The sequence below is a fragment of the Haliotis asinina genome, chromosome 5 (genome assembly GCF_037392515.1).
Source record: "Haliotis asinina isolate JCU_RB_2024 chromosome 5, JCU_Hal_asi_v2, whole genome shotgun sequence".
Classification (NCBI taxonomy): domain Eukaryota; kingdom Metazoa; phylum Mollusca; class Gastropoda; order Lepetellida; family Haliotidae; genus Haliotis; species Haliotis asinina.
In genome coordinates, this window is record NC_090284.1 from 79,427,164 (window position 1) to 79,447,346 (window position 20,183).

Consider the following 20,183-nt stretch of genomic DNA (forward strand, 5'->3'; position numbering starts at 1 on the left):
CCATTATGTAGGATGCAGATAGGCAAACCTACCTCTCTACAGGTCTCTCCATTATGAATGATGCAGGTAGGCAAACCTACCTCTCTACAGGTCTCTCCATTATGAATGATGCAGGTAGGCAAACCTACCTCTCTACAGGTCTCTCCATTATGAATGATGCAGGTAGGCAAACCTACCTCGCTCCATGTCTCTCCATTAATTATGATGCTGGTAGGCAAACCAACCTGTCTCCAGGTCTCTCCATTATGTAGGATGCAGGTAGGCAAACCTACCTCTCTACAGGTCTCTCCATTATGTAGGATGCAGGTAGGCAAACCTACCTCACTGCAGGTCTCTCCATTATGTAGGATGCAGATAGGCAAACCTACCTCACTACAGGTCTCTCCATTATGTAGGATGCAGGTAGGCAAACCTACCTCACTACAGGTCTCTGCATTATGTAGGATGCAGGTAGGCAAACCTACCTCACTGCAGGTCTCTCCATTATGTAGGATGCAGGTAGGCAAACCTACCTCACTACAGGTCTCTCCATTATGTAGGATGCAGGTAGGCAAACCTACCTCTCTACAGGTCTCTCCATTATGTAGGATGCAGATAGGCAAACCTACCTCACTGCAGGTCTCTCCATTATGTAGGATGCAGGTGGGCAAACCTACCTCACTGCAGGTCTCTCCATTATGTAGGATGCAGGTAGGCAAACCTACCTCACTGCAGGTGTCTCCATTATGTAGGATGCAGGTAGGCAAACCTACCTCTCTACAGGTCTCTCCATTATGTATGATGCAGGTAGGCAAACCTACCTCTCTTCAGGTCTCTCCATTATGAATGATGCAGGTAGGCAAACCTACCTCTCTACAGGTCTCTCCATTATGAATGATGCAGGTAGGCAAACCTACCTCTTTACAGGTCTCTCCATTATATAGGATGCAGGTAGGCAAACTAACCTGTCTCCAGGTCTCTCCATTATGTAGGATGCAGGTAGGCAAACCTACCTCTCTACAGGTCTCTCCATTATGTAGGATGCAGGTAGGCAAACCTACCTCTCTACAGGTCTCTCCATTATGTAGGATGCAGGTAGGCAAACCTACCTCACTGCAGGTCTCTCCATTATGTAGGATGCAGGTAGGCAAACCTACCTCTCTACAGGTCTCTCCATTATGTAGGATGCAGGTAGGCAAACCTACCTCACTGCAGGTCTCTCCATTATGTAGGATGCAGGTAGGCAAACCTACCTCTCTACAGGTCTCTCCATTATGTAGGATGCAGGTAGGCAAACCTACCTCTCTACAGGTCTCTCCATTATGTAGGATGCAGGTAGGCAAACCTACCTCACTGCAGGTCTCTCCATTATGTAGGATGCAGGTAGGCAAACCTACCTCACTGCAGGTCTCTCCATTATGTAGGATGCAGGTAGGCAAACCTACCTCACTGCAGGTCTCTCCATTATGTAGGATGCAGGTAGGCATACCTACCTCTCTACAGGTCTCTCCATTATGTAGGATGCAGGTAGGCAAACCTACCTCACTGCAGGTCTCTCCATTATGTAGGATGCAGGTAGGCAAACCTACCTCACTGCAGGTCTCTCCATTATGTAGGATGCAGGTAGGCAAACCTACCTCACTGCAGGTCTCTCCATTATGTAGGATGCAGATAGGCAAACCTACCTCACTACAGGTCTCTCCATTATGAATGATGCAGGTAGGCAAACCTACCTCTCTACAGGTCTCTCCATTATGTAGGATGCAGATAGGCAAACCTACCTCTCTCCAGGTCTCTCCATTATGTAGGATGCAGGTAGGCAAACCTACCTCTCTACAGGTCTCTCCATTATGTAGGATGCAGGTAGGCAAACCTACCTCACTGCAGGTCTCTCCATTATGTAGGATGCAGGTAGGCAAACTAACCTGTCTCCAGGTCTCTCCATTATGTAGGATGCAGGTAGGCAAACGTACCTCTCTACAGGTCTCTCCATTAATTATGATGCTGGTAGGCAAACTAACCTGTCTCCAGGTCTCTCCATTATGTAGGATGCAGATAGGCAAACCTACCTCTCTACAGGTCTCTCCATTATGTAGGATGCAGGTAGGCAAACCTACCTCTCTACAGGTCTCTCCATTATGTAGGATGCAGGTAGGCAAACCTACCTCTCTACAGGTCTCTCCATTATGTATGATGCAGGTAGGCAAACCTACCTCTCTTCAGGTCTCTCCATTATGAATGATGCAGGTAGGCAAACCTACCTCTCTACAGGTCTCTCCATTATGAATGATGCAGGTAGGCAAACCTACCTCTTTACAGGTCTCTCCATTATATAGGATGCAGGTAGGCAAACTAACCTGTCTCCAGGTCTCTCCATTATGTAGGATGCAGGTAGGCAAACCTACCTCTCTACAGGTCTCTCCATTATGTAGGATGCAGGTAGGCAAACCTACCTCTCTACAGGTCTCTCCATTATGTAGGATGCAGGTAGGCAAACCTACCTCACTGCAGGTCTCTCCATTATGTAGGATGCAGGTAGGCAAACCTACCTCTCTACAGGTCTCTCCATTATGTAGGATGCAGGTAGGCAAACCTACCTCACTGCAGGTCTCTCCATTATGTAGGATGCAGGTAGGCAAACCTACCTCTCTACAGGTCTCTCCATTATGTAGGATGCAGGTAGGCAAACCTACCTCTCTACAGGTCTCTCCATTATGTAGGATGCAGGTAGGCAAACCTACCTCACTGCAGGTCTCTCCATTATGTAGGATGCAGGTAGGCAAACCTACCTCACTGCAGGTCTCTCCATTATGTAGGATGCAGGTAGGCAAACCTACCTCACTGCAGGTCTCTCCATTATGTAGGATGCAGGTAGGCATACCTACCTCTCTACAGGTCTCTCCATTATGAATGATGCAGGTAGGCAAACCTACCTCTTTACAGGTCTCTCCATTATATAGGATGCAGGTAGGCAAACTAACCTGTCTCCAGGTCTCTCCATTATGTAGGATGCAGGTAGGCAAACCTACCTCTCTACAGGTCTCTCCATTATGTAGGATGCAGGTAGGCAAACCTACCTCTCTACAGGTCTCTCCATTATGTAGGATGCAGGTAGGCAAACCTACCTCACTGCAGGTCTCTCCATTATGTAGGATGCAGGTAGGCAAACCTACCTCTCTACAGGTCTCTCCATTATGTAGGATGCAGGTAGGCAAACCTACCTCTCTACAGGTCTCTCCATTATGTAGGATGCAGGTAGGCAAACCTACCTCTCTACAGGTCTCTCCATTATGTAGGATGCAGGTAGGCAAACCTACCTCACTGCAGGTCTCTCCATTATGTAGGATGCAGGTAGGCAAACCTACCTCTCTACAGGTCTCTCCATTATGTAGGATGCAGGTAGGCAAACCTACCTCACTGCAGGTCTCTCCATTATGTAGGATGCAGGTAGGCAAACCTACCTCTCTACAGGTCTCTCCATTATGTAGGATGCAGGTAGGCAAACCTACCTCTCTACAGGTCTCTCCATTATGTAGGATGCAGGTAGGCAAACCTACCTCACTGCAGGTCTCTCCATTATGTAGGATGCAGGTAGGCAAACCTACCTCACTGCAGGTCTCTCCATTATGTAGGATGCAGGTAGGCAAACCTACCTCACTGCAGGTCTCTCCATTATGTAGGATGCAGGTAGGCATACCTACCTCTCTACAGGTCTCTCCATTATGTAGGATGCAGGTAGGCAAACCTACCTCACTGCAGGTCTCTCCATTATGTAGGATGCAGGTAGGCAAACCTACCTCACTGCAGGTCTCTCCATTATGTAGGATGCAGGTAGGCAAACCTACCTCACTGCAGGTCTCTCCATTATGTAGGATGCAGATAGGCAAACCTACCTCACTACAGGTCTCTCCATTATGAATGATGCAGGTAGGCAAACCTACCTCTCTACAGGTCTCTCCATTTTGTAGGATGCAGATAGGCAAACCTACCTCTCTCCAGGTCTCTCCATTATGTAGGATGCAGGTAGGCAAACCTACCTCTCTACAGGTCTCTCCATTATGTAGGATGCAGGTAGGCAAACCTACCTCACTGCAGGTCTCTCCATTATGTAGGATGCAGGTAGGCAAACTAACCTGTCTCCAGGTCTCTCCATTATGTAGGATGCAGGTAGGCAAACCTACCTCTCTACAGGTCTCTCCATTAATTATGATGCTGGTAGGCAAACTAACCTGTCTCCAGGTCTCTCCATTATGTAGGATGCAGATAGGCAAACCTACCTCTCTACAGGTCTCTCCATTATGTAGGATGCAGGTAGGCAAACCTACCTCTCTACAGGTCTCTCCATTATGTAGGATGCAGGTAGGCAAACCTACCTCACTACAGGTCTCTCCATTGTGAATGATGCAGGTAGGCAAACCTACCTCTCTACAGGTCTCTCCATTATGTAGGATGCAGGTAGGCAAACCTACCTCTCTACAGGTCTCTCCATTATGTAGGATGCAGATAGGCAAACCTACCTCTCTACAGGTCTCTCCATTATGTAGGATGCAGATAGGCAAACCTACCTCTCTACAGGTCTCTCCATTAATTATGATCCTGGTAGGGAAACTAACCTGTCTCCAGGTCTCTCCATTATGTAGGATGCAGATAGGCAAACCTACCTCTCTACAGGTCTCTCCATTATGAATGATGCAGGTAGGCAAACCTACCTCTCTACAGGTCTCTCCATTATGAATGATGCAGGTAGGCAAACCTACCTCTCTACAGGTCTCTCCATTATGAATGATGCAGGTAGGCAAACCTACCTCGCTCCATGTCTCTCCATTAATTATGATGCTGGTAGGCAAACCAACCTGTCTCCAGGTCTCTCCATTATGTAGGATGCAGGTAGGCAAACCTACCTCTCTACAGGTCTCTCCATTATGTAGGATGCAGGTAGGCAAACCTACCTCACTGCAGGTCTCTCCATTATGTAGGATGCAGATAGGCAAACCTACCTCACTACAGGTCTCTCCATTATGTAGGATGCAGGTAGGCAAACCTACCTCACTACAGGTCTCTGCATTATGTAGGATGCAGGTAGGCAAACCTACCTCACTGCAGGTCTCTCCATTATGTAGGATGCAGGTAGGCAAACCTACCTCACTGCAGGTCTCTCCATTATGTAGGATGCAGGTAGGCAAACCTACCTCTCTACAGGTCTCTCCATTATGTAGGATGCAGATAGGCAAACCTACCTCACTGCAGGTCTCTCCATTATGTAGGATGCAGGTGGGCAAACCTACCTCACTGCAGGTCTCTCCATTATGTAGGATGCAGGTAGGCAAACCTACCTCACTGCAGGTGTCTCCATTATGTAGGATGCAGGTAGGCAAACCTACCTCTCTACAGGTCTCTCCATTATGTATGATGCAGGTAGGCAAACCTACCTCTCTTCAGGTCTCTCCATTATGAATGATGCAGGTAGGCAAACCTACCTCTCTACAGGTCTCTCCATTATGAATGATGCAGGTAGGCAAACCTACCTCTTTACAGGTCTCTCCATTATATAGGATGCAGGTAGGCAAACTAACCTGTCTCCAGGTCTCTCCATTATGTAGGATGCAGGTAGGCAAACCTACCTCTCTACAGGTCTCTCCATTATGTAGGATGCAGGTAGGCAAACCTACCTCTCTACAGGTCTCTCCATTATGTAGGATGCAGGTAGGCAAACCTACCTCACTGCAGGTCTCTCCATTATGTAGGATGCAGGTAGGCAAACCTACCTCACTGCAGGTCTCTCCATTATGTAGGATGCAGGTAGGCAAACCTACCTCTCTACAGGTCTCTCCATTATGTAGGATGCAGGTAGGCAAACCTACCTCTCTACAGGTCTCTCCATTATGTAGGATGCAGGTAGGCAAACCTACCTCACTGCAGGTCTCTCCATTATGTAGGATGCAGGTAGGCAAACCTACCTCACTGCAGGTCTCTCCATTATGAATGATGCAGGTAGGCAAACCTACCTCTCTACAGGTCTCTCCATTTTGTAGGATGCAGATAGGCAAACCTACCTCTCTCCAGGTCTCTCCATTATGTAGGATGCAGGTAGGCAAACCTACCTCTCTACAGGTCTCTCCATTATGTAGGATGCAGGTAGGCAAACCTACCTCACTACAGGTCTCTCCATTATGAATGATGCAGGTAGGCAAACCTACCTCTCTACAGGTCTCTCCATTTTGTAGGATGCAGATAGGCAAACCTACCTCTCTCCAGGTCTCTCCATTATGTAGGATGCAGGTAGGCAAACCTACCTCTCTACAGGTCTCTCCATTATGTAGGATGCAGGTAGGCAAACCTACCTCACTGCAGGTCTCTCCATTATGTAGGATGCAGGTAGGCAAACTAACCTGTCTCCAGGTCTCTCCATTATGTAGGATGCAGGTAGGCAAACCTACCTCTCTACAGGTCTCTCCATTAATTATGATGCTGGTAGGCAAACTAACCTGTCTCCAGGTCTCTCCATTATGTAGGATGCAGATAGGCAAACCTACCTCTCTACAGGTCTCTCCATTATGTAGGATGCAGGTAGGCAAACCTACCTCTCTACAGGTCTCTCCATTATGTAGGATGCAGGTAGGCAAACCTACCTCACTACAGGTCTCTCCATTGTGAATGATGCAGGTAGGCAAACCTACCTCTCTACAGGTCTCTCCATTATGTAGGATGCAGGTAGGCAAACCTACCTCTCTACAGGTCTCTCCATTATGTAGGATGCAGATAGGCAAACCTACCTCTCTACAGGTCTCTCCATTATGTAGGATGCAGATAGGCAAACCTACCTCTCTACAGGTCTCTCCATTAATTATGATCCTGGTAGGGAAACTAACCTGTCTCCAGGTCTCTCCATTATGTAGGATGCAGATAGGCAAACCTACCTCTCTACAGGTCTCTCCATTATGAATGATGCAGGTAGGCAAACCTACCTCTCTACAGGTCTCTCCATTATGAATGATGCAGGTAGGCAAACCTACCTCTCTACAGGTCTCTCCATTATGAATGATGCAGGTAGGCAAACCTACCTCGCTCCATGTCTCTCCATTAATTATGATGCTGGTAGGCAAACCAACCTGTCTCCAGGTCTCTCCATTATGTAGGATGCAGGTAGGCAAACCTACCTCTCTACAGGTCTCTCCATTATGTAGGATGCAGGTAGGCAAACCTACCTCACTGCAGGTCTCTCCATTATGTAGGATGCAGATAGGCAAACCTACCTCACTACAGGTCTCTCCATTATGTAGGATGCAGGTAGGCAAACCTACCTCACTACAGGTCTCTGCATTATGTAGGATGCAGGTAGGCAAACCTACCTCACTGCAGGTCTCTCCATTATGTAGGATGCAGGTAGGCAAACCTACCTCACTGCAGGTCTCTCCATTATGTAGGATGCAGGTAGGCAAACCTACCTCTCTACAGGTCTCTCCATTATGTAGGATGCAGATAGGCAAACCTACCTCACTGCAGGTCTCTCCATTATGTAGGATGCAGGTGGGCAAACCTACCTCACTGCAGGTCTCTCCATTATGTAGGATGCAGGTAGGCAAACCTACCTCACTGCAGGTGTCTCCATTATGTAGGATGCAGGTAGGCAAACCTACCTCTCTACAGGTCTCTCCATTATGTATGATGCAGGTAGGCAAACCTACCTCTCTTCAGGTCTCTCCATTATGAATGATGCAGGTAGGCAAACCTACCTCTCTACAGGTCTCTCCATTATGAATGATGCAGGTAGGCAAACCTACCTCTTTACAGGTCTCTCCATTATATAGGATGCAGGTAGGCAAACTAACCTGTCTCCAGGTCTCTCCATTATGTAGGATGCAGGTAGGCAAACCTACCTCTCTACAGGTCTCTCCATTATGTAGGATGCAGGTAGGCAAACCTACCTCTCTACAGGTCTCTCCATTATGTAGGATGCAGGTAGGCAAACCTACCTCACTGCAGGTCTCTCCATTATGTAGGATGCAGGTAGGCAAACCTACCTCACTGCAGGTCTCTCCATTATGTAGGATGCAGGTAGGCAAACCTACCTCTCTACAGGTCTCTCCATTATGTAGGATGCAGGTAGGCAAACCTACCTCTCTACAGGTCTCTCCATTATGTAGGATGCAGGTAGGCAAACCTACCTCACTGCAGGTCTCTCCATTATGTAGGATGCAGGTAGGCAAACCTACCTCACTGCAGGTCTCTCCATTATGTAGGATGCAGGTAGGCAAACCTACCTCACTGCAGGTGTCTCCATTATGTAGGATGCAGGTAGGCAAACCTACCTCTCTACAGGTCTCTCCATTATGTATGATGCAGGTAGGCAAACCTACCTCTCTTCAGGTCTCTCCATTATGAATGATGCAGGTAGGCAAACCTACCTCTCTACAGGTCTCTCCATTATGAATGATGCAGGTAGGCAAACCTACCTCTTTACAGGTCTCTCCATTATATAGGATGCAGGTAGGCAAACTAACCTGTCTCCAGGTCTCTCCATTATGTAGGATGCAGGTAGGCAAACCTACCTCTCTACAGGTCTCTCCATTATGTAGGATGCAGGTAGGCAAACCTACCTCACTGCAGGTCTCTCCATTATGTAGGATGCAGGTAGGCAAACCTACCTCTCTACAGGTCTCTCCATTATGTAGGATGCAGGTAGGCAAACCTACCTCACTGCAGGTCTCTCCATTATGTAGGATGCAGGTAGGCAAACCTACCTCTCTACAGGTCTCTCCATTATGTAGGATGCAGGTAGGCAAACCTACCTCTCTACAGGTCTCTCCATTATGTAGGATGCAGGTAGGCAAACCTACCTCACTGCAGGTCTCTCCATTATGTAGGATGCAGGTAGGCAAACCTACCTCACTGCAGGTCTCTCCATTATGTAGGATGCAGGTAGGCAAACCTAGCTCACTGCAGGTCTCTCCATTATGTAGGATGCAGGTAGGCATACCTACCTCTCTACAGGTCTCTCCATTATGTAGGATGCAGGTAGGCAAACCTACCTCACTGCAGGTCTCTCCATTATGTAGGATGCAGGTAGGCAAACCTACCTCACTGCAGGTCTCTCCATTATGTAGGATGCAGGTAGGCAAACCTACCTCACTGCAGGTCTCTCCATTATATAGGATGCAGGTAGGCAAACTAACCTGTCTCCAGGTCTCTCCATTATGTAGGATGCAGGTAGGCAAACCTACCTCTCTACAGGTCTCTCCATTATGTAGGATGCAGGTAGGCAAACCTACCTCTCTACAGGTCTCTCCATTATGTAGGATGCAGGTAGGCAAACCTACCTCACTGCAGGTCTCTCCATTATGTAGGATGCAGGTAGGCAAACCTACCTCACTGCAGGTCTCTCCATTATGTAGGATGCAGGTAGGCAAACCTACCTCACTGCAGGTGTCTCCATTATGTAGGATGCAGGTAGGCAAACCTACCTCTCTACAGGTCTCTCCATTATGTATGATGCAGGTAGGCAAACCTACCTCTCTTCAGGTCTCTCCATTATGAATGATGCAGGTAGGCAAACCTACCTCTCTACAGGTCTCTCCATTATGAATGATGCAGGTAGGCAAACCTACCTCTTTACAGGTCTCTCCATTATATAGGATGCAGGTAGGCAAACTAACCTGTCTCCAGGTCTCTCCATTATGTAGGATGCAGGTAGGCAAACCTACCTCTCTACAGGTCTCTCCATTATGTAGGATGCAGGTAGGCAAACCTACCTCACTGCAGGTCTCTCCATTATGTAGGATGCAGGTAGGCAAACCTACCTCTCTACAGGTCTCTCCATTATGTAGGATGCAGGTAGGCAAACCTACCTCTCTACAGGTCTCTCCATTATGTAGGATGCAGGTAGGCAAACCTACCTCACTGCAGGTCTCTCCATTATGTAGGATGCAGGTAGGCAAACCTACCTCACTGCAGGTCTCTCCATTATGTAGGATGCAGGTAGGCAAACCTAGCTCACTGCAGGTCTCTCCATTATGTAGGATGCAGGTAGGCATACCTACCTCTCTACAGGTCTCTCCATTATGTAGGATGCAGGTAGGCAAACCTACCTCACTGCAGGTCTCTCCATTATGTAGGATGCAGGTAGGCAAACCTACCTCACTGCAGGTCTCTCCATTATGTAGGATGCAGGTAGGCAAACCTACCTCACTGCAGGTCTCTCCATTATGTAGGATGCAGATAGGCAAACCTACCTCACTACAGGTCTCTCCATTATGAATGATGCAGGTAGGCAAACCTACCTCTCTACAGGTCTCTCCATTATGTAGGATGCAGATAGGCAAACCTACCTCTCTCCAGGTCTCTCCATTATGTAGGATGCAGGTAGGCAAACCTACCTCTCTACAGGTCTCTCCATTATGTAGGATGCAGGTAGGCAAACCTACCTCACTGCAGGTGTCTCCATTATGTAGGATGCAGGTAGGCAAACCTACCTCACTACAGGTCTCTCCATTATGTAGGATGCAGGTAGGCAAACCTACCTCACTACAGGTCTCTGCATTATGTAGGATGCAGGTAGGCAAACCTACCTCTCTACAGGTCTCTCCATTATGTAGGATGCAGGTAGGCAAACCTACCTCTCTCCAGGTCTCTCCTTTATGAATGATGCAGGTTGGCAAACCTACCTCTCTACAGGTCTCTCCATTATGTAGGATGCAGGTAGGCAAACCTACCTCACTGCAGGTGTCTCCATTATGAATGGTGCAGGTAGGCAAACCTACCTCTCTACAGGTCTCTCCATTATGTAGGATGCAGGTAGGCAAACCTACCTCACTGCAGGTCTCTGCATTATGTAGGATGCAGGTAGGCAAACCTACCTCACTACAGGTCTCTCCATTATGTAGGATGCAGATAGGCAAACCTACCTCTCTACAGGTCTCTCCATTATGTAGGATGCAGGTAGGCAAACCTACCTCTCTACAGGTCTCTCCATTATGTAGGATGCAGGTAGGCAAACCTACCTCTCTACAGGTCTCTCCATTATGTAGGATGCAGGTAGGCAAACCTACCTCTCTACAGGTCTCTCCATTATGTAGGATGCAGATAGGCAAACCTACCTCACTACAGGTCTCTCCATTATGTAGGATGCAGGTAGGCAAACCTACCTCTCTACAGGTCTCTTCATTATGTAGGATGCAGGTAGGCAAACCTACCTCACTACAGGTCTCTCCATTATGTAGGATGCAGGTAGGCAAACCTACCTCTCTACAGGTCTCTCCATTATGTAGGATGCAGGTAGGCAAACCTACCTCACTGCAGGTCTCTCCATTATGAATGATGCAGGTAGGCAAACCTACCTCACTACAGGTCTCTCCATTATGTAGGATGCAGGTAGGCAAACCTACCTCTCTACAGGTCTCTCCATTATGTAGGATGCAGGTAGGCAAACCTACCTCTCTACAGGTCTCTCCATTATGTAGGATGCAGATAGGCAAACCTACCTCACTACAGGTCTCTCCATTATGTAGGATGCAGGTAGGCAAACCTACCTCTCTACAGGTCTCTCCATTATGTAGGATGCAGGTAGGCAAACCTACCTCACTGCTGGTCTCTCCATTATGTAGGATGCAGGTAGGCAAACCTACCTCACTACAGGTCTCTCCATTATGTAGGATGCAGATAGGCAAACCTACCTCTCTACAGGTCTCTCCATTATGTAGGATGCAGGTAGGCAAACCTACCTCTCTTCAGGTCTCTCCATTATGTAGGATGCAGGTAGGCAAACCTACCTCTCTACAGGTCTCTGCATTATGTAGGATGCAGGTAGGCAAACCTACCTCTCTACAGGTCTCTCCATTATGTAGGATGCAGATAGGCAAACCTACCTCACTACAGGTCTCTCCATTATGTAGGATGCAGGTAGGCAAACCTACCTCTCTACAGGTCTCTCCATTATGTAGGATGCAGGTAGGCAAACCTACCTCACTACAGGTCTCTGCATTATGTAGGATGCAGGTAGGCAAACCTACCTCTCTACAGGTCTCTCCATTATGTAGGATGCAGGTAGGCAAACCTACCTCACTGCAGGTCTCTCCATTATGAATGATGCAGGTAGGCAAACCTACCTCACTACAGGTCTCTCCATTATGTAGGATGCAGGTAGGCAAACCTACCTCTCTACAGGTCTCTCCATTATGTAGGATGCAGGTAGGCAAACCTACCTCTCTACAGGTCTCTCCATTATGTAGGATGCAGATAGGCAAACCTACCTCACTACAGGTCTCTCCATTATGTAGGATGCAGGTAGGCAAACCTACCTCTCTACAGGTCTCTCCATTATGTAGGATGCAGGTAGGCAAACCTACCTCTCTACAGGTCTCTCCATTATGTAGGATGCAGGTAGGCAAACCTACCTCACTGCAGGTCTCTCCATTATGTAGGATGCAGGTAGGCAAACCTACCTCTCTACAGGTCTCTCCATTATGTAGGATGCAGGTAGGCAAACCTACCTCACTGCAGGTCTCTCCATTATGTAGGATGCAGGTAGGCAAACCTACCTCTCTACAGGTCTCTCCATTATGTAGGATGCAGGTAGGCAAACCTACCTCTCTACAGGTCTCTCCATTATGTAGGATGCAGGTAGGCAAACCTACCTCACTGCAGGTCTCTCCATTATGTAGGATGCAGGTAGGCAAACCTACCTCACTGCAGGTCTCTCCATTATGTAGGATGCAGGTAGGCAAACCTACCTCACTGCAGGTCTCTCCATTATGTAGGATGCAGGTAGGCATACCTACCTCTCTACAGGTCTCTCCATTATGTAGGATGCAGGTAGGCAAACCTACCTCACTGCAGGTCTCTCCATTATGTAGGATGCAGGTAGGCAAACCTACCTCACTGCAGGTCTCTCCATTATGTAGGATGCAGGTAGGCAAACCTGCCTCACTGCAGGTCTCTCCATTATGTAGGATGCAGGTAGCCATACCTACCTCTCTACAGGTCTCTCCATTATGTAGGATGCAGGTAGGCAAACCTACCTCACTGCAGGTCTCTCCATTATGTAGGATGCAGGTAGGCAAACCTACCTCTCTACAGGTCTCTCCATTATGTAGGATGCAGGTAGGCAAACCTACCTCTCTACAGGTCTCTCCATTATGTAGGATGCAGGTAGGCAAACCTACCTCTCTACAGGTCTCTCCATTATGTAGGATGCAGGTAGGCAAACCTACCTCTCTACAGGTCTCTCCATTATGTAGGATGCAGGTAGGCAAACCTACCTCACTGCAGGTCTCTCCATTATGTAGGATGCAGGTAGGCAAACCTACCTCTCTACAGGTCTCTCCATTATGTAGGATGCAGGTAGGCAAACCTACCTCTCTACAGGTCTCTCCATTATGTAGGATGCAGGTAGGCAAACCTACCTCTCTGCAGGTCTCTCCATTATGTAGGATGCAGGTAGGCAAACCTACCTCACTGCAGGTGTCTCCATTATGTAGGATGCAGGTAGGCAAACCTACCTCTCTACAGGTCTCTCCATTATGTAGGATGCAGGTAGGCAAACCTACCTCACTGCTGGTCTCTCCATTATGTAGGATGCAGGTAGGCAAACCTACCTCTCTACAGGTCTCTCCATTTATGTAGGATGCAGGTAGGCAAACCTACCTCTCTACAGGTCTCTCCATTTATGTAGGATGCAGGTAGGCAAACCTACCTCTCTACAGGTATGATGTAGGTGGGCAAACGCTTCTGAAGTAGAAAAAATGGTAGGTGTTTCACATGTATTTCTCTAAAACACATTGCTTGCTTCCAACGGGGTGGTTAGTTGCACCACACGTACATGTTGTGTTATCTCCATAAAAAATTAGAGGGCAGCCTTGGTTAAGAGTAAAGCATTATTGTCAGGCTCCGAGCAGTTTGAGAGTATAACCCGCAGTTTACCATTAACTGTGTGAAATTGGTTTGGTTGGAAGAGGTGAACGAAATCAATTACTTCTCCGTTTTCAACATACTCATGGAAGATGCACAAATAGAGTTCTAGAAATTGCTTTGGAATTTGGTATCATTCGTAGATGCCTGATCGGTCCAGGATTTGTTTCTCTCGGTCAGAGAGAAATACATGTGAAACACCTACCATTTTTTCTACTTCAGAAGCGGCCCTCATTGGTGTTGTGAGAGGTAGCCCCCCTTGTCTGAAGCCCCTCGAATTTTCATATATTGAGCTTGTGCTATGTGATATTTTTTCTATCCATAGTATTGAAATATTTAGGGAGTTATCATGAAATGATAATTCATACCATGAAATTATAATTCATACCAAAATTCATTATAAATTGTAACGAGTACAAGCAATATATTAGCATTCAAATATTAGGAAAATATGAATATAGAATATTAGTTTCATCATGTATCAGTAATAGCTTAGACAAGACTCCTCTCAAAAGTAGTAAAGCTTATCTCACAGAAATTCTATTGAAAAAGGTATAAGTTATGACCACACAATTTCATAGTTAAAATCCTAGCCTGAGGTAATCAGAACACCACTGTAAGACAAACCATTCACTAAGACAAGGGTTATGTCTAGACAGGTTAATAAACTGCTTTGATGAGGTAAACATGCCATGACCTACAGTAAAATAGCATTATGCAAACACCAGTTAAGGGTCGTTAAAGATCCAGCCCAGAGTAAGCAATCAAGCATCCAGTAAATGTGCCAACAAGATTAATGTCACTTAGATAATAGGATTAAAAGATTAAGTACTCCCCCTGTCTGGTCACTGAAGTTGTAATGGTAGGACACACCCCATTTTGTTTATTCCGTATTTCATTGGCTATTGTAGGTTACACCCATTTTTGTATCAGTCAGCAAATCAGAATCTTTGTATTTTTTATATTGTAGTTAAATAGTCTCCAACTTCATTTGTACAGCAGTAGGGTTTAGACTCCCAACACAGGTCAGCTGTAGCCCTCAGCCCAGAGGGTTGTACCAACTCTCTGTGGCCACCCTTGTTACTCTGTCTCTTGTAAATATAATTGTAATTAGCTTTTTGCGACTTCGGACTCTTTGCTGAGTTAATTCCCCAAACAAACCAGCATGCCAGTTAGATAAGGGATTTCACTGGTACCCTCACTTGGACCCGAGACCCATATCATAACAGAGTAAACAGTACATAGTTTGCTATATCTATGTTAATCTGGTCAACAGCCCAGCCTTTATTAGTCAATAGTATGTGGGTGTGTTATAACTTCCTGAAGTTATTAACCCATTCACCCGTTGTTGGGGAGACACCCCACATAGAACAAAGTGAGTGGGTCACTTTGGAGTGGTTGAAAGCTTATAAAACATTGAAGATTAAAGTGCCTTTATTGTGGTATCCCCTACAAATTTGATAGAGTTACTCACCTCTGTCAAATTTATATGTGGATGTTTTTTGTAGATCGAAAAGTGGTTGTATGTTAGTACTAGATGTGGGTGTACTTCCGGATTTCCCTGCAAATTTGCAGGTGATTTTGCTCTGCGCCCCAGAACCCCCATTCCCTATACTATTAGGTCTAAATTAGTAACTTGGTTTGTTTCAAATCTATACGAAAATGGGTGTAATACAGTATTGCTATTTATATCTACGATTCATTATAAAAACTATTACAACAAATGAATGATTTAATTTAGAAGAAGGTTTTGTAACCGTGTCACCATTAACTCAATGTGCAAAAATAGTATGTTCGTATTCACTCCCAATGACGAGTAACAAACACTTATCTCCTGTAACAACATCTTATAATCCCCTTTCTTGCAGACGTGTTCATTTACCTGTATAAGCATATGACATAGCTAGCAATTGTTATCTAAACACTTTAATAGTTCTTCTGATTAACACAGAGTGTAACCTCTCTCATAAGAAAAGCTAGTCTTTGATCAGTACTACTAGATTGATTGAAATAATAGGTACAGTACAAATTTAAAATTTAAAATGCACATGTGCGGCTCTCGCTGAATAAGAGGTGCTTTTTATTACCGCCAATATGCAGCTTTCGCTGTGAGAAACTAATTAATTTGCCGCACATACGCGTCTCTCGGCCTTAATGAGTTAACTGTGGTCCAGATTGTGAATATGCATGTTACGGGTTGTTACCATGGCAAGTAAGGTTAAATCATCAAAATATTGTCTTTTGCACTTAAACGTTTGATATTTTGACAACAAACAGTTACAGATATGTCAGTATGTCTTAGACATTGCTCAAAGGCATTGAAGCTGTGGAGCTATTGGGATTGAAGGAGTCAGGGATGGATACATCCATGTTGGATCACATATTTTATCATTGGAATAGTATTGAAACAATGGTGGCGAAACAATTTGACTGGCTGAGTCACACACATCTATGAGGGTTGTTACTCAGGGTATAGAAAGTGGAGAGGAAGCGTATGCATTTACTCGACACAGGATCTTTGTAAGTATATGTCATGAGCTGCAAAGATTATGTTGCAGTTGAAAGTCTGTTTTCTATATTTTTTTACATCCATCTTTCATAATGCTTTCAGTTGTGGTGGTGATTTTCTCTTTGCATGTTTGCAAGGTTGTCTAGACATCTTGCCATGAATGACATCAGAAGAATGTAGAAGAACATGCTCTCATGATGATAAACAGTTGAACTTAACCTCATCTGTATAATCTGTATAAAAATTGTACTCATTCAGTGATAACCCAGAAAATATCAAGTAACAACCTGTTGTACCTAAACTGCACCCCTCCCTCAGAAAACATGTATTTACACAATAGCCAATTACAGTATTTAATTTATTTGACTTATCATTTAATAGAATAATTTTTGACAAAGTAAATGTCTGTTCAACTTTGATTAATAATAACATAATTTTTGCTTTCAACATTAAAAAAAAGATTGAAGAGATATTATTTTGAAAGTTTACAGTGTTTTCCTTGCTCCATTACATTTTCATTTCATTTCATGTATTGATTGTTATTGATACTAAATACATGACATCATTATGGCAATACAATGTCGGATTAACGAGACTTGACTGTACGTATCACTAAAAGTAACAATCACGTCACCAACAGGGCATATTACAGGGTGTGTGCACAACTGATAGGGAAATAACTCCTGCAGATAATAGTTGGAGAGCCACTTTGTGAAAAGATGACACAAATGTGTAGACTTTGAAAACCTTATTGAAGTTTCACTTGTGGTTAAATGACTGGAGGCAGTGAGGAAGTATTCTAAGAATTATTTTCATGGTGGTGATGTTGTGTACTGTTGGCCTCTCCATTAAGGATGGTGCAGACCACAGAGGTATCCTTTCTTCCTTTGTCATTGAAATGATCATCAGGTGACCTGAAGCTGTTTTACTTGTCCACCGAGGTGTCTGACAGTATCTGATGTTCTGCATGCAGGTGAATGGGGAATCCCTGGTTGGAATGAACCATGTGAAGGCTGTGAAGATTCTCAGAAAGGCAAAACCAGGGACTGTTGAAGTTACAATATCCAGGTAAGTAGATGCCATACTGTGTATACTGATATTACGTCTTCCACATGGCTATGAAACACTGTTCACAAACCTCTTCAGTTTATGGCCATCACCCCCATATACGAACAAACTGCCCTGATAATCTCTCCTTAGCTTGTGGGTTCCTAAAACTTTGTACCACTGAAAGACTTACTTAAGCTCTTTGCTTGTGAATTTCATCAAAATATTAGAAGATTTGAACCAAAACCTTGCTTGTGTGTACCACTATAGCTGAAATATTAGAAGATTTGCAGCAAATGCAAGTTTACAACATTTGAAGATTTCTTTGGCAACAGCACAGCTGGTGGGTTTCCCCGGAGCAGTCATGTTGTGTGCTACTGTGCTGCTATCAAAGTCTACTGTCATGTTGTATCTACTGTCAAGGTCTAGTGTCATGTTGTGTGATACGATCAAAGTCTACTGTCATGTTGTGTTGTGCTATCAAAGTCTACTGTCATGTTGTGTCTGCTGTCAAATTCTAGTGTCATGTTGTGTGCTGCTATCAAAGTCAACTGTCATGTTGTGTCTGCTGTCAAAGTCTACTTGACTTTGAGATTGCTAGTACCACACAACATGACAGTAGCACACAATATGGGACTTATTGATACATTTGAGACAGTCATTGCAATCTGTGACAGAGAGACAGATGATACAAGAATACATTGTATTTTTAGACCAGGTCAGATTCCAAGCTTCACTGATGCCCAGTCAGATGTGAGTGGTGTGGCACAGACAGATGTGAACAGTTGGGGCAAGAATGTTACTGATCATTCCTCTGTCAACTCAGCTGAGAAGCATTCCACCCATTTCATGGCCCAAGAGGAACCGATACCATGGTTGGATGGTGGTGACAATCCTGGATATGACAATACTCAGGAGACAAACGGTGTCACTGTACTATTTGATGATAGTGATTATAAACTATTTGCAGGGGATTCAAATTTCAATGAAATTCGCAAACTCCCCCTCACTGTTCCAAGTATGATCACAGAGGAGTGGCTCAATTCTCTCCCTTTGGTGTCAATGGCCGAGGATGATGAAGATGTGATTCTAGCCCTGCTGCAGCATTTGACAGACAAAGTGGAGCAGGAAGATCCCCTTCAGGAGTTCATGGTAAGTTATTGTTAACCTCCAAGCAAACATGTGTCCCCCCAAAGGAGAGTAGAATAATAAGAATGTTGCACACTGTCATGATAGAGTGTGTCCCCCCAAAGGAGAGTAGAATAATAAGAATGTTGCACACTGTCATGATAGAGTATGTCCCCCCAAAGGAGAGTAGAATAATAAGAATGTTGCACACTGTCATGATAGAGTGTGACCAACCAAAGGAGAGTAGAATAATAAGAATGTTGCACACTGTCATGATAGAGTGTGTCCCCCCAAAGGAGAGTAGAATAATAAGAATGTTGCACACTGTCATGATAGAGTGTGTCCCCCCAAAGGAGAGTAGAATAATAAGAATGTTGCACACTGTCATGATAGAGTGTGTCCCCCCAAAGGAGAGTAGAATAATAAGAATGTTGCACACTGTCATGATAGAGTGTGTCCCCCCAAAGGAGAGTAGAATAATAAGAATGTTGCACACTGTCATGATAGAGTGTGTCCCCTCAAAGGAGAGTAGAATAATAAGAATGTTGCACACTGTCATGATAGAGTGTGACCAACCAAAGGGAGGGTAGAAGAATGGGAATGTTGCATGCTATCATGATAGAGTATGTCCAACCAAAGGGAGGGTAGAAAAATGGGAGTGTTGCACACTGTCATGATAGAGTGTGTCCACCCAGAGTGAGGGTAGAAGAATGAGAATGTTGCATACTGTCATGATAGAGTATGTCCAACCAAAGGGAGGGTAGAAAAATGGGAGTGTTGCACATTGTCATGATAGAGTATGTCCAACCAAAGGAGGGTAGAAAAATGGGAATGTTGCACACTGTCATGATAGAGTGTGACCAACCAAAGGGAGGGTAGAAGAATGAGAATGTTGCATACTGTCATGATAGAGTATGTCCAACCAAAGGGAGGGTAGACGAATGGGAATGTTGCCCTCTTACCTGATAGAGTGTGCCCAACCAAAGTCAGAGTAGAAGAATAAATTTTTTGCACATTGTCATGATAGAGTGTGTCCACCCAAAGGAAGAGTAGGAGACTGAGATTGTTGTACACTGTCACGATAGAGTGTGTCCACCCAGAGTGAGGGTAGAAGAATGGGAATGTTTAACACTGTCATGATAGAGTGTGTCCACCCAGTGTGAGGGTAGAAAAATGGGAATGTTGCACACTGTCATGATAGAGTTTGTCCAACCAAAGGGAGGGTAGAAAAATGGGAATGTTGCATGCTGTCATGATAGAGTGTGTCCAACCAAAGGGAGGGTAGAAAAATGGGAGTGTTGCACACTGTCATGATAGAGTGTGTCCACCCAGAGTGAGGGTAGAAGAATGACACACAGAGTGAGGGTAGAAGAATGGGAATGTTGCATGGTGTCATGATAGAGTGTGTCCACCCAGAGTGAGGGTAGAAGAATGGGAATGTTCTCACAAATCGAATGAATAATCTACCCCTAACCATTATTTGTCCTGACTTGAGCTTATTTTGCTTGTCTTCTTCCACTATGCGAATGAAATCCCTTGAAGTTCCCTTTTTGGAGGAGGACGGAAGTCACACTCACTCATGAATAGCTTCCCTTTACAGTTTGGCTCCTTTTTTGGT

General features: G+C 45.1%; 1 protein-coding gene across 2 annotated transcripts in view; it reads left to right on the forward strand.

Moving 5' to 3' along the window:
- Positions 1-20,183, forward strand: part of LOC137283164 (tyrosine-protein phosphatase non-receptor type 13-like) — a 313,874-nt gene that overhangs the window by 214,596 nt on the left and 79,095 nt on the right. For both annotated transcript variants that reach the window (XM_067814606.1, XM_067814607.1), the window contains 2 exons: positions 17,364-17,458; positions 18,151-18,589. In XM_067814606.1, the coding sequence (XP_067670707.1) occupies positions 17,364-17,458; positions 18,151-18,589 (534 nt within the window). The remainder of the gene's footprint in view (positions 1-17,363; positions 17,459-18,150; positions 18,590-20,183) is intronic.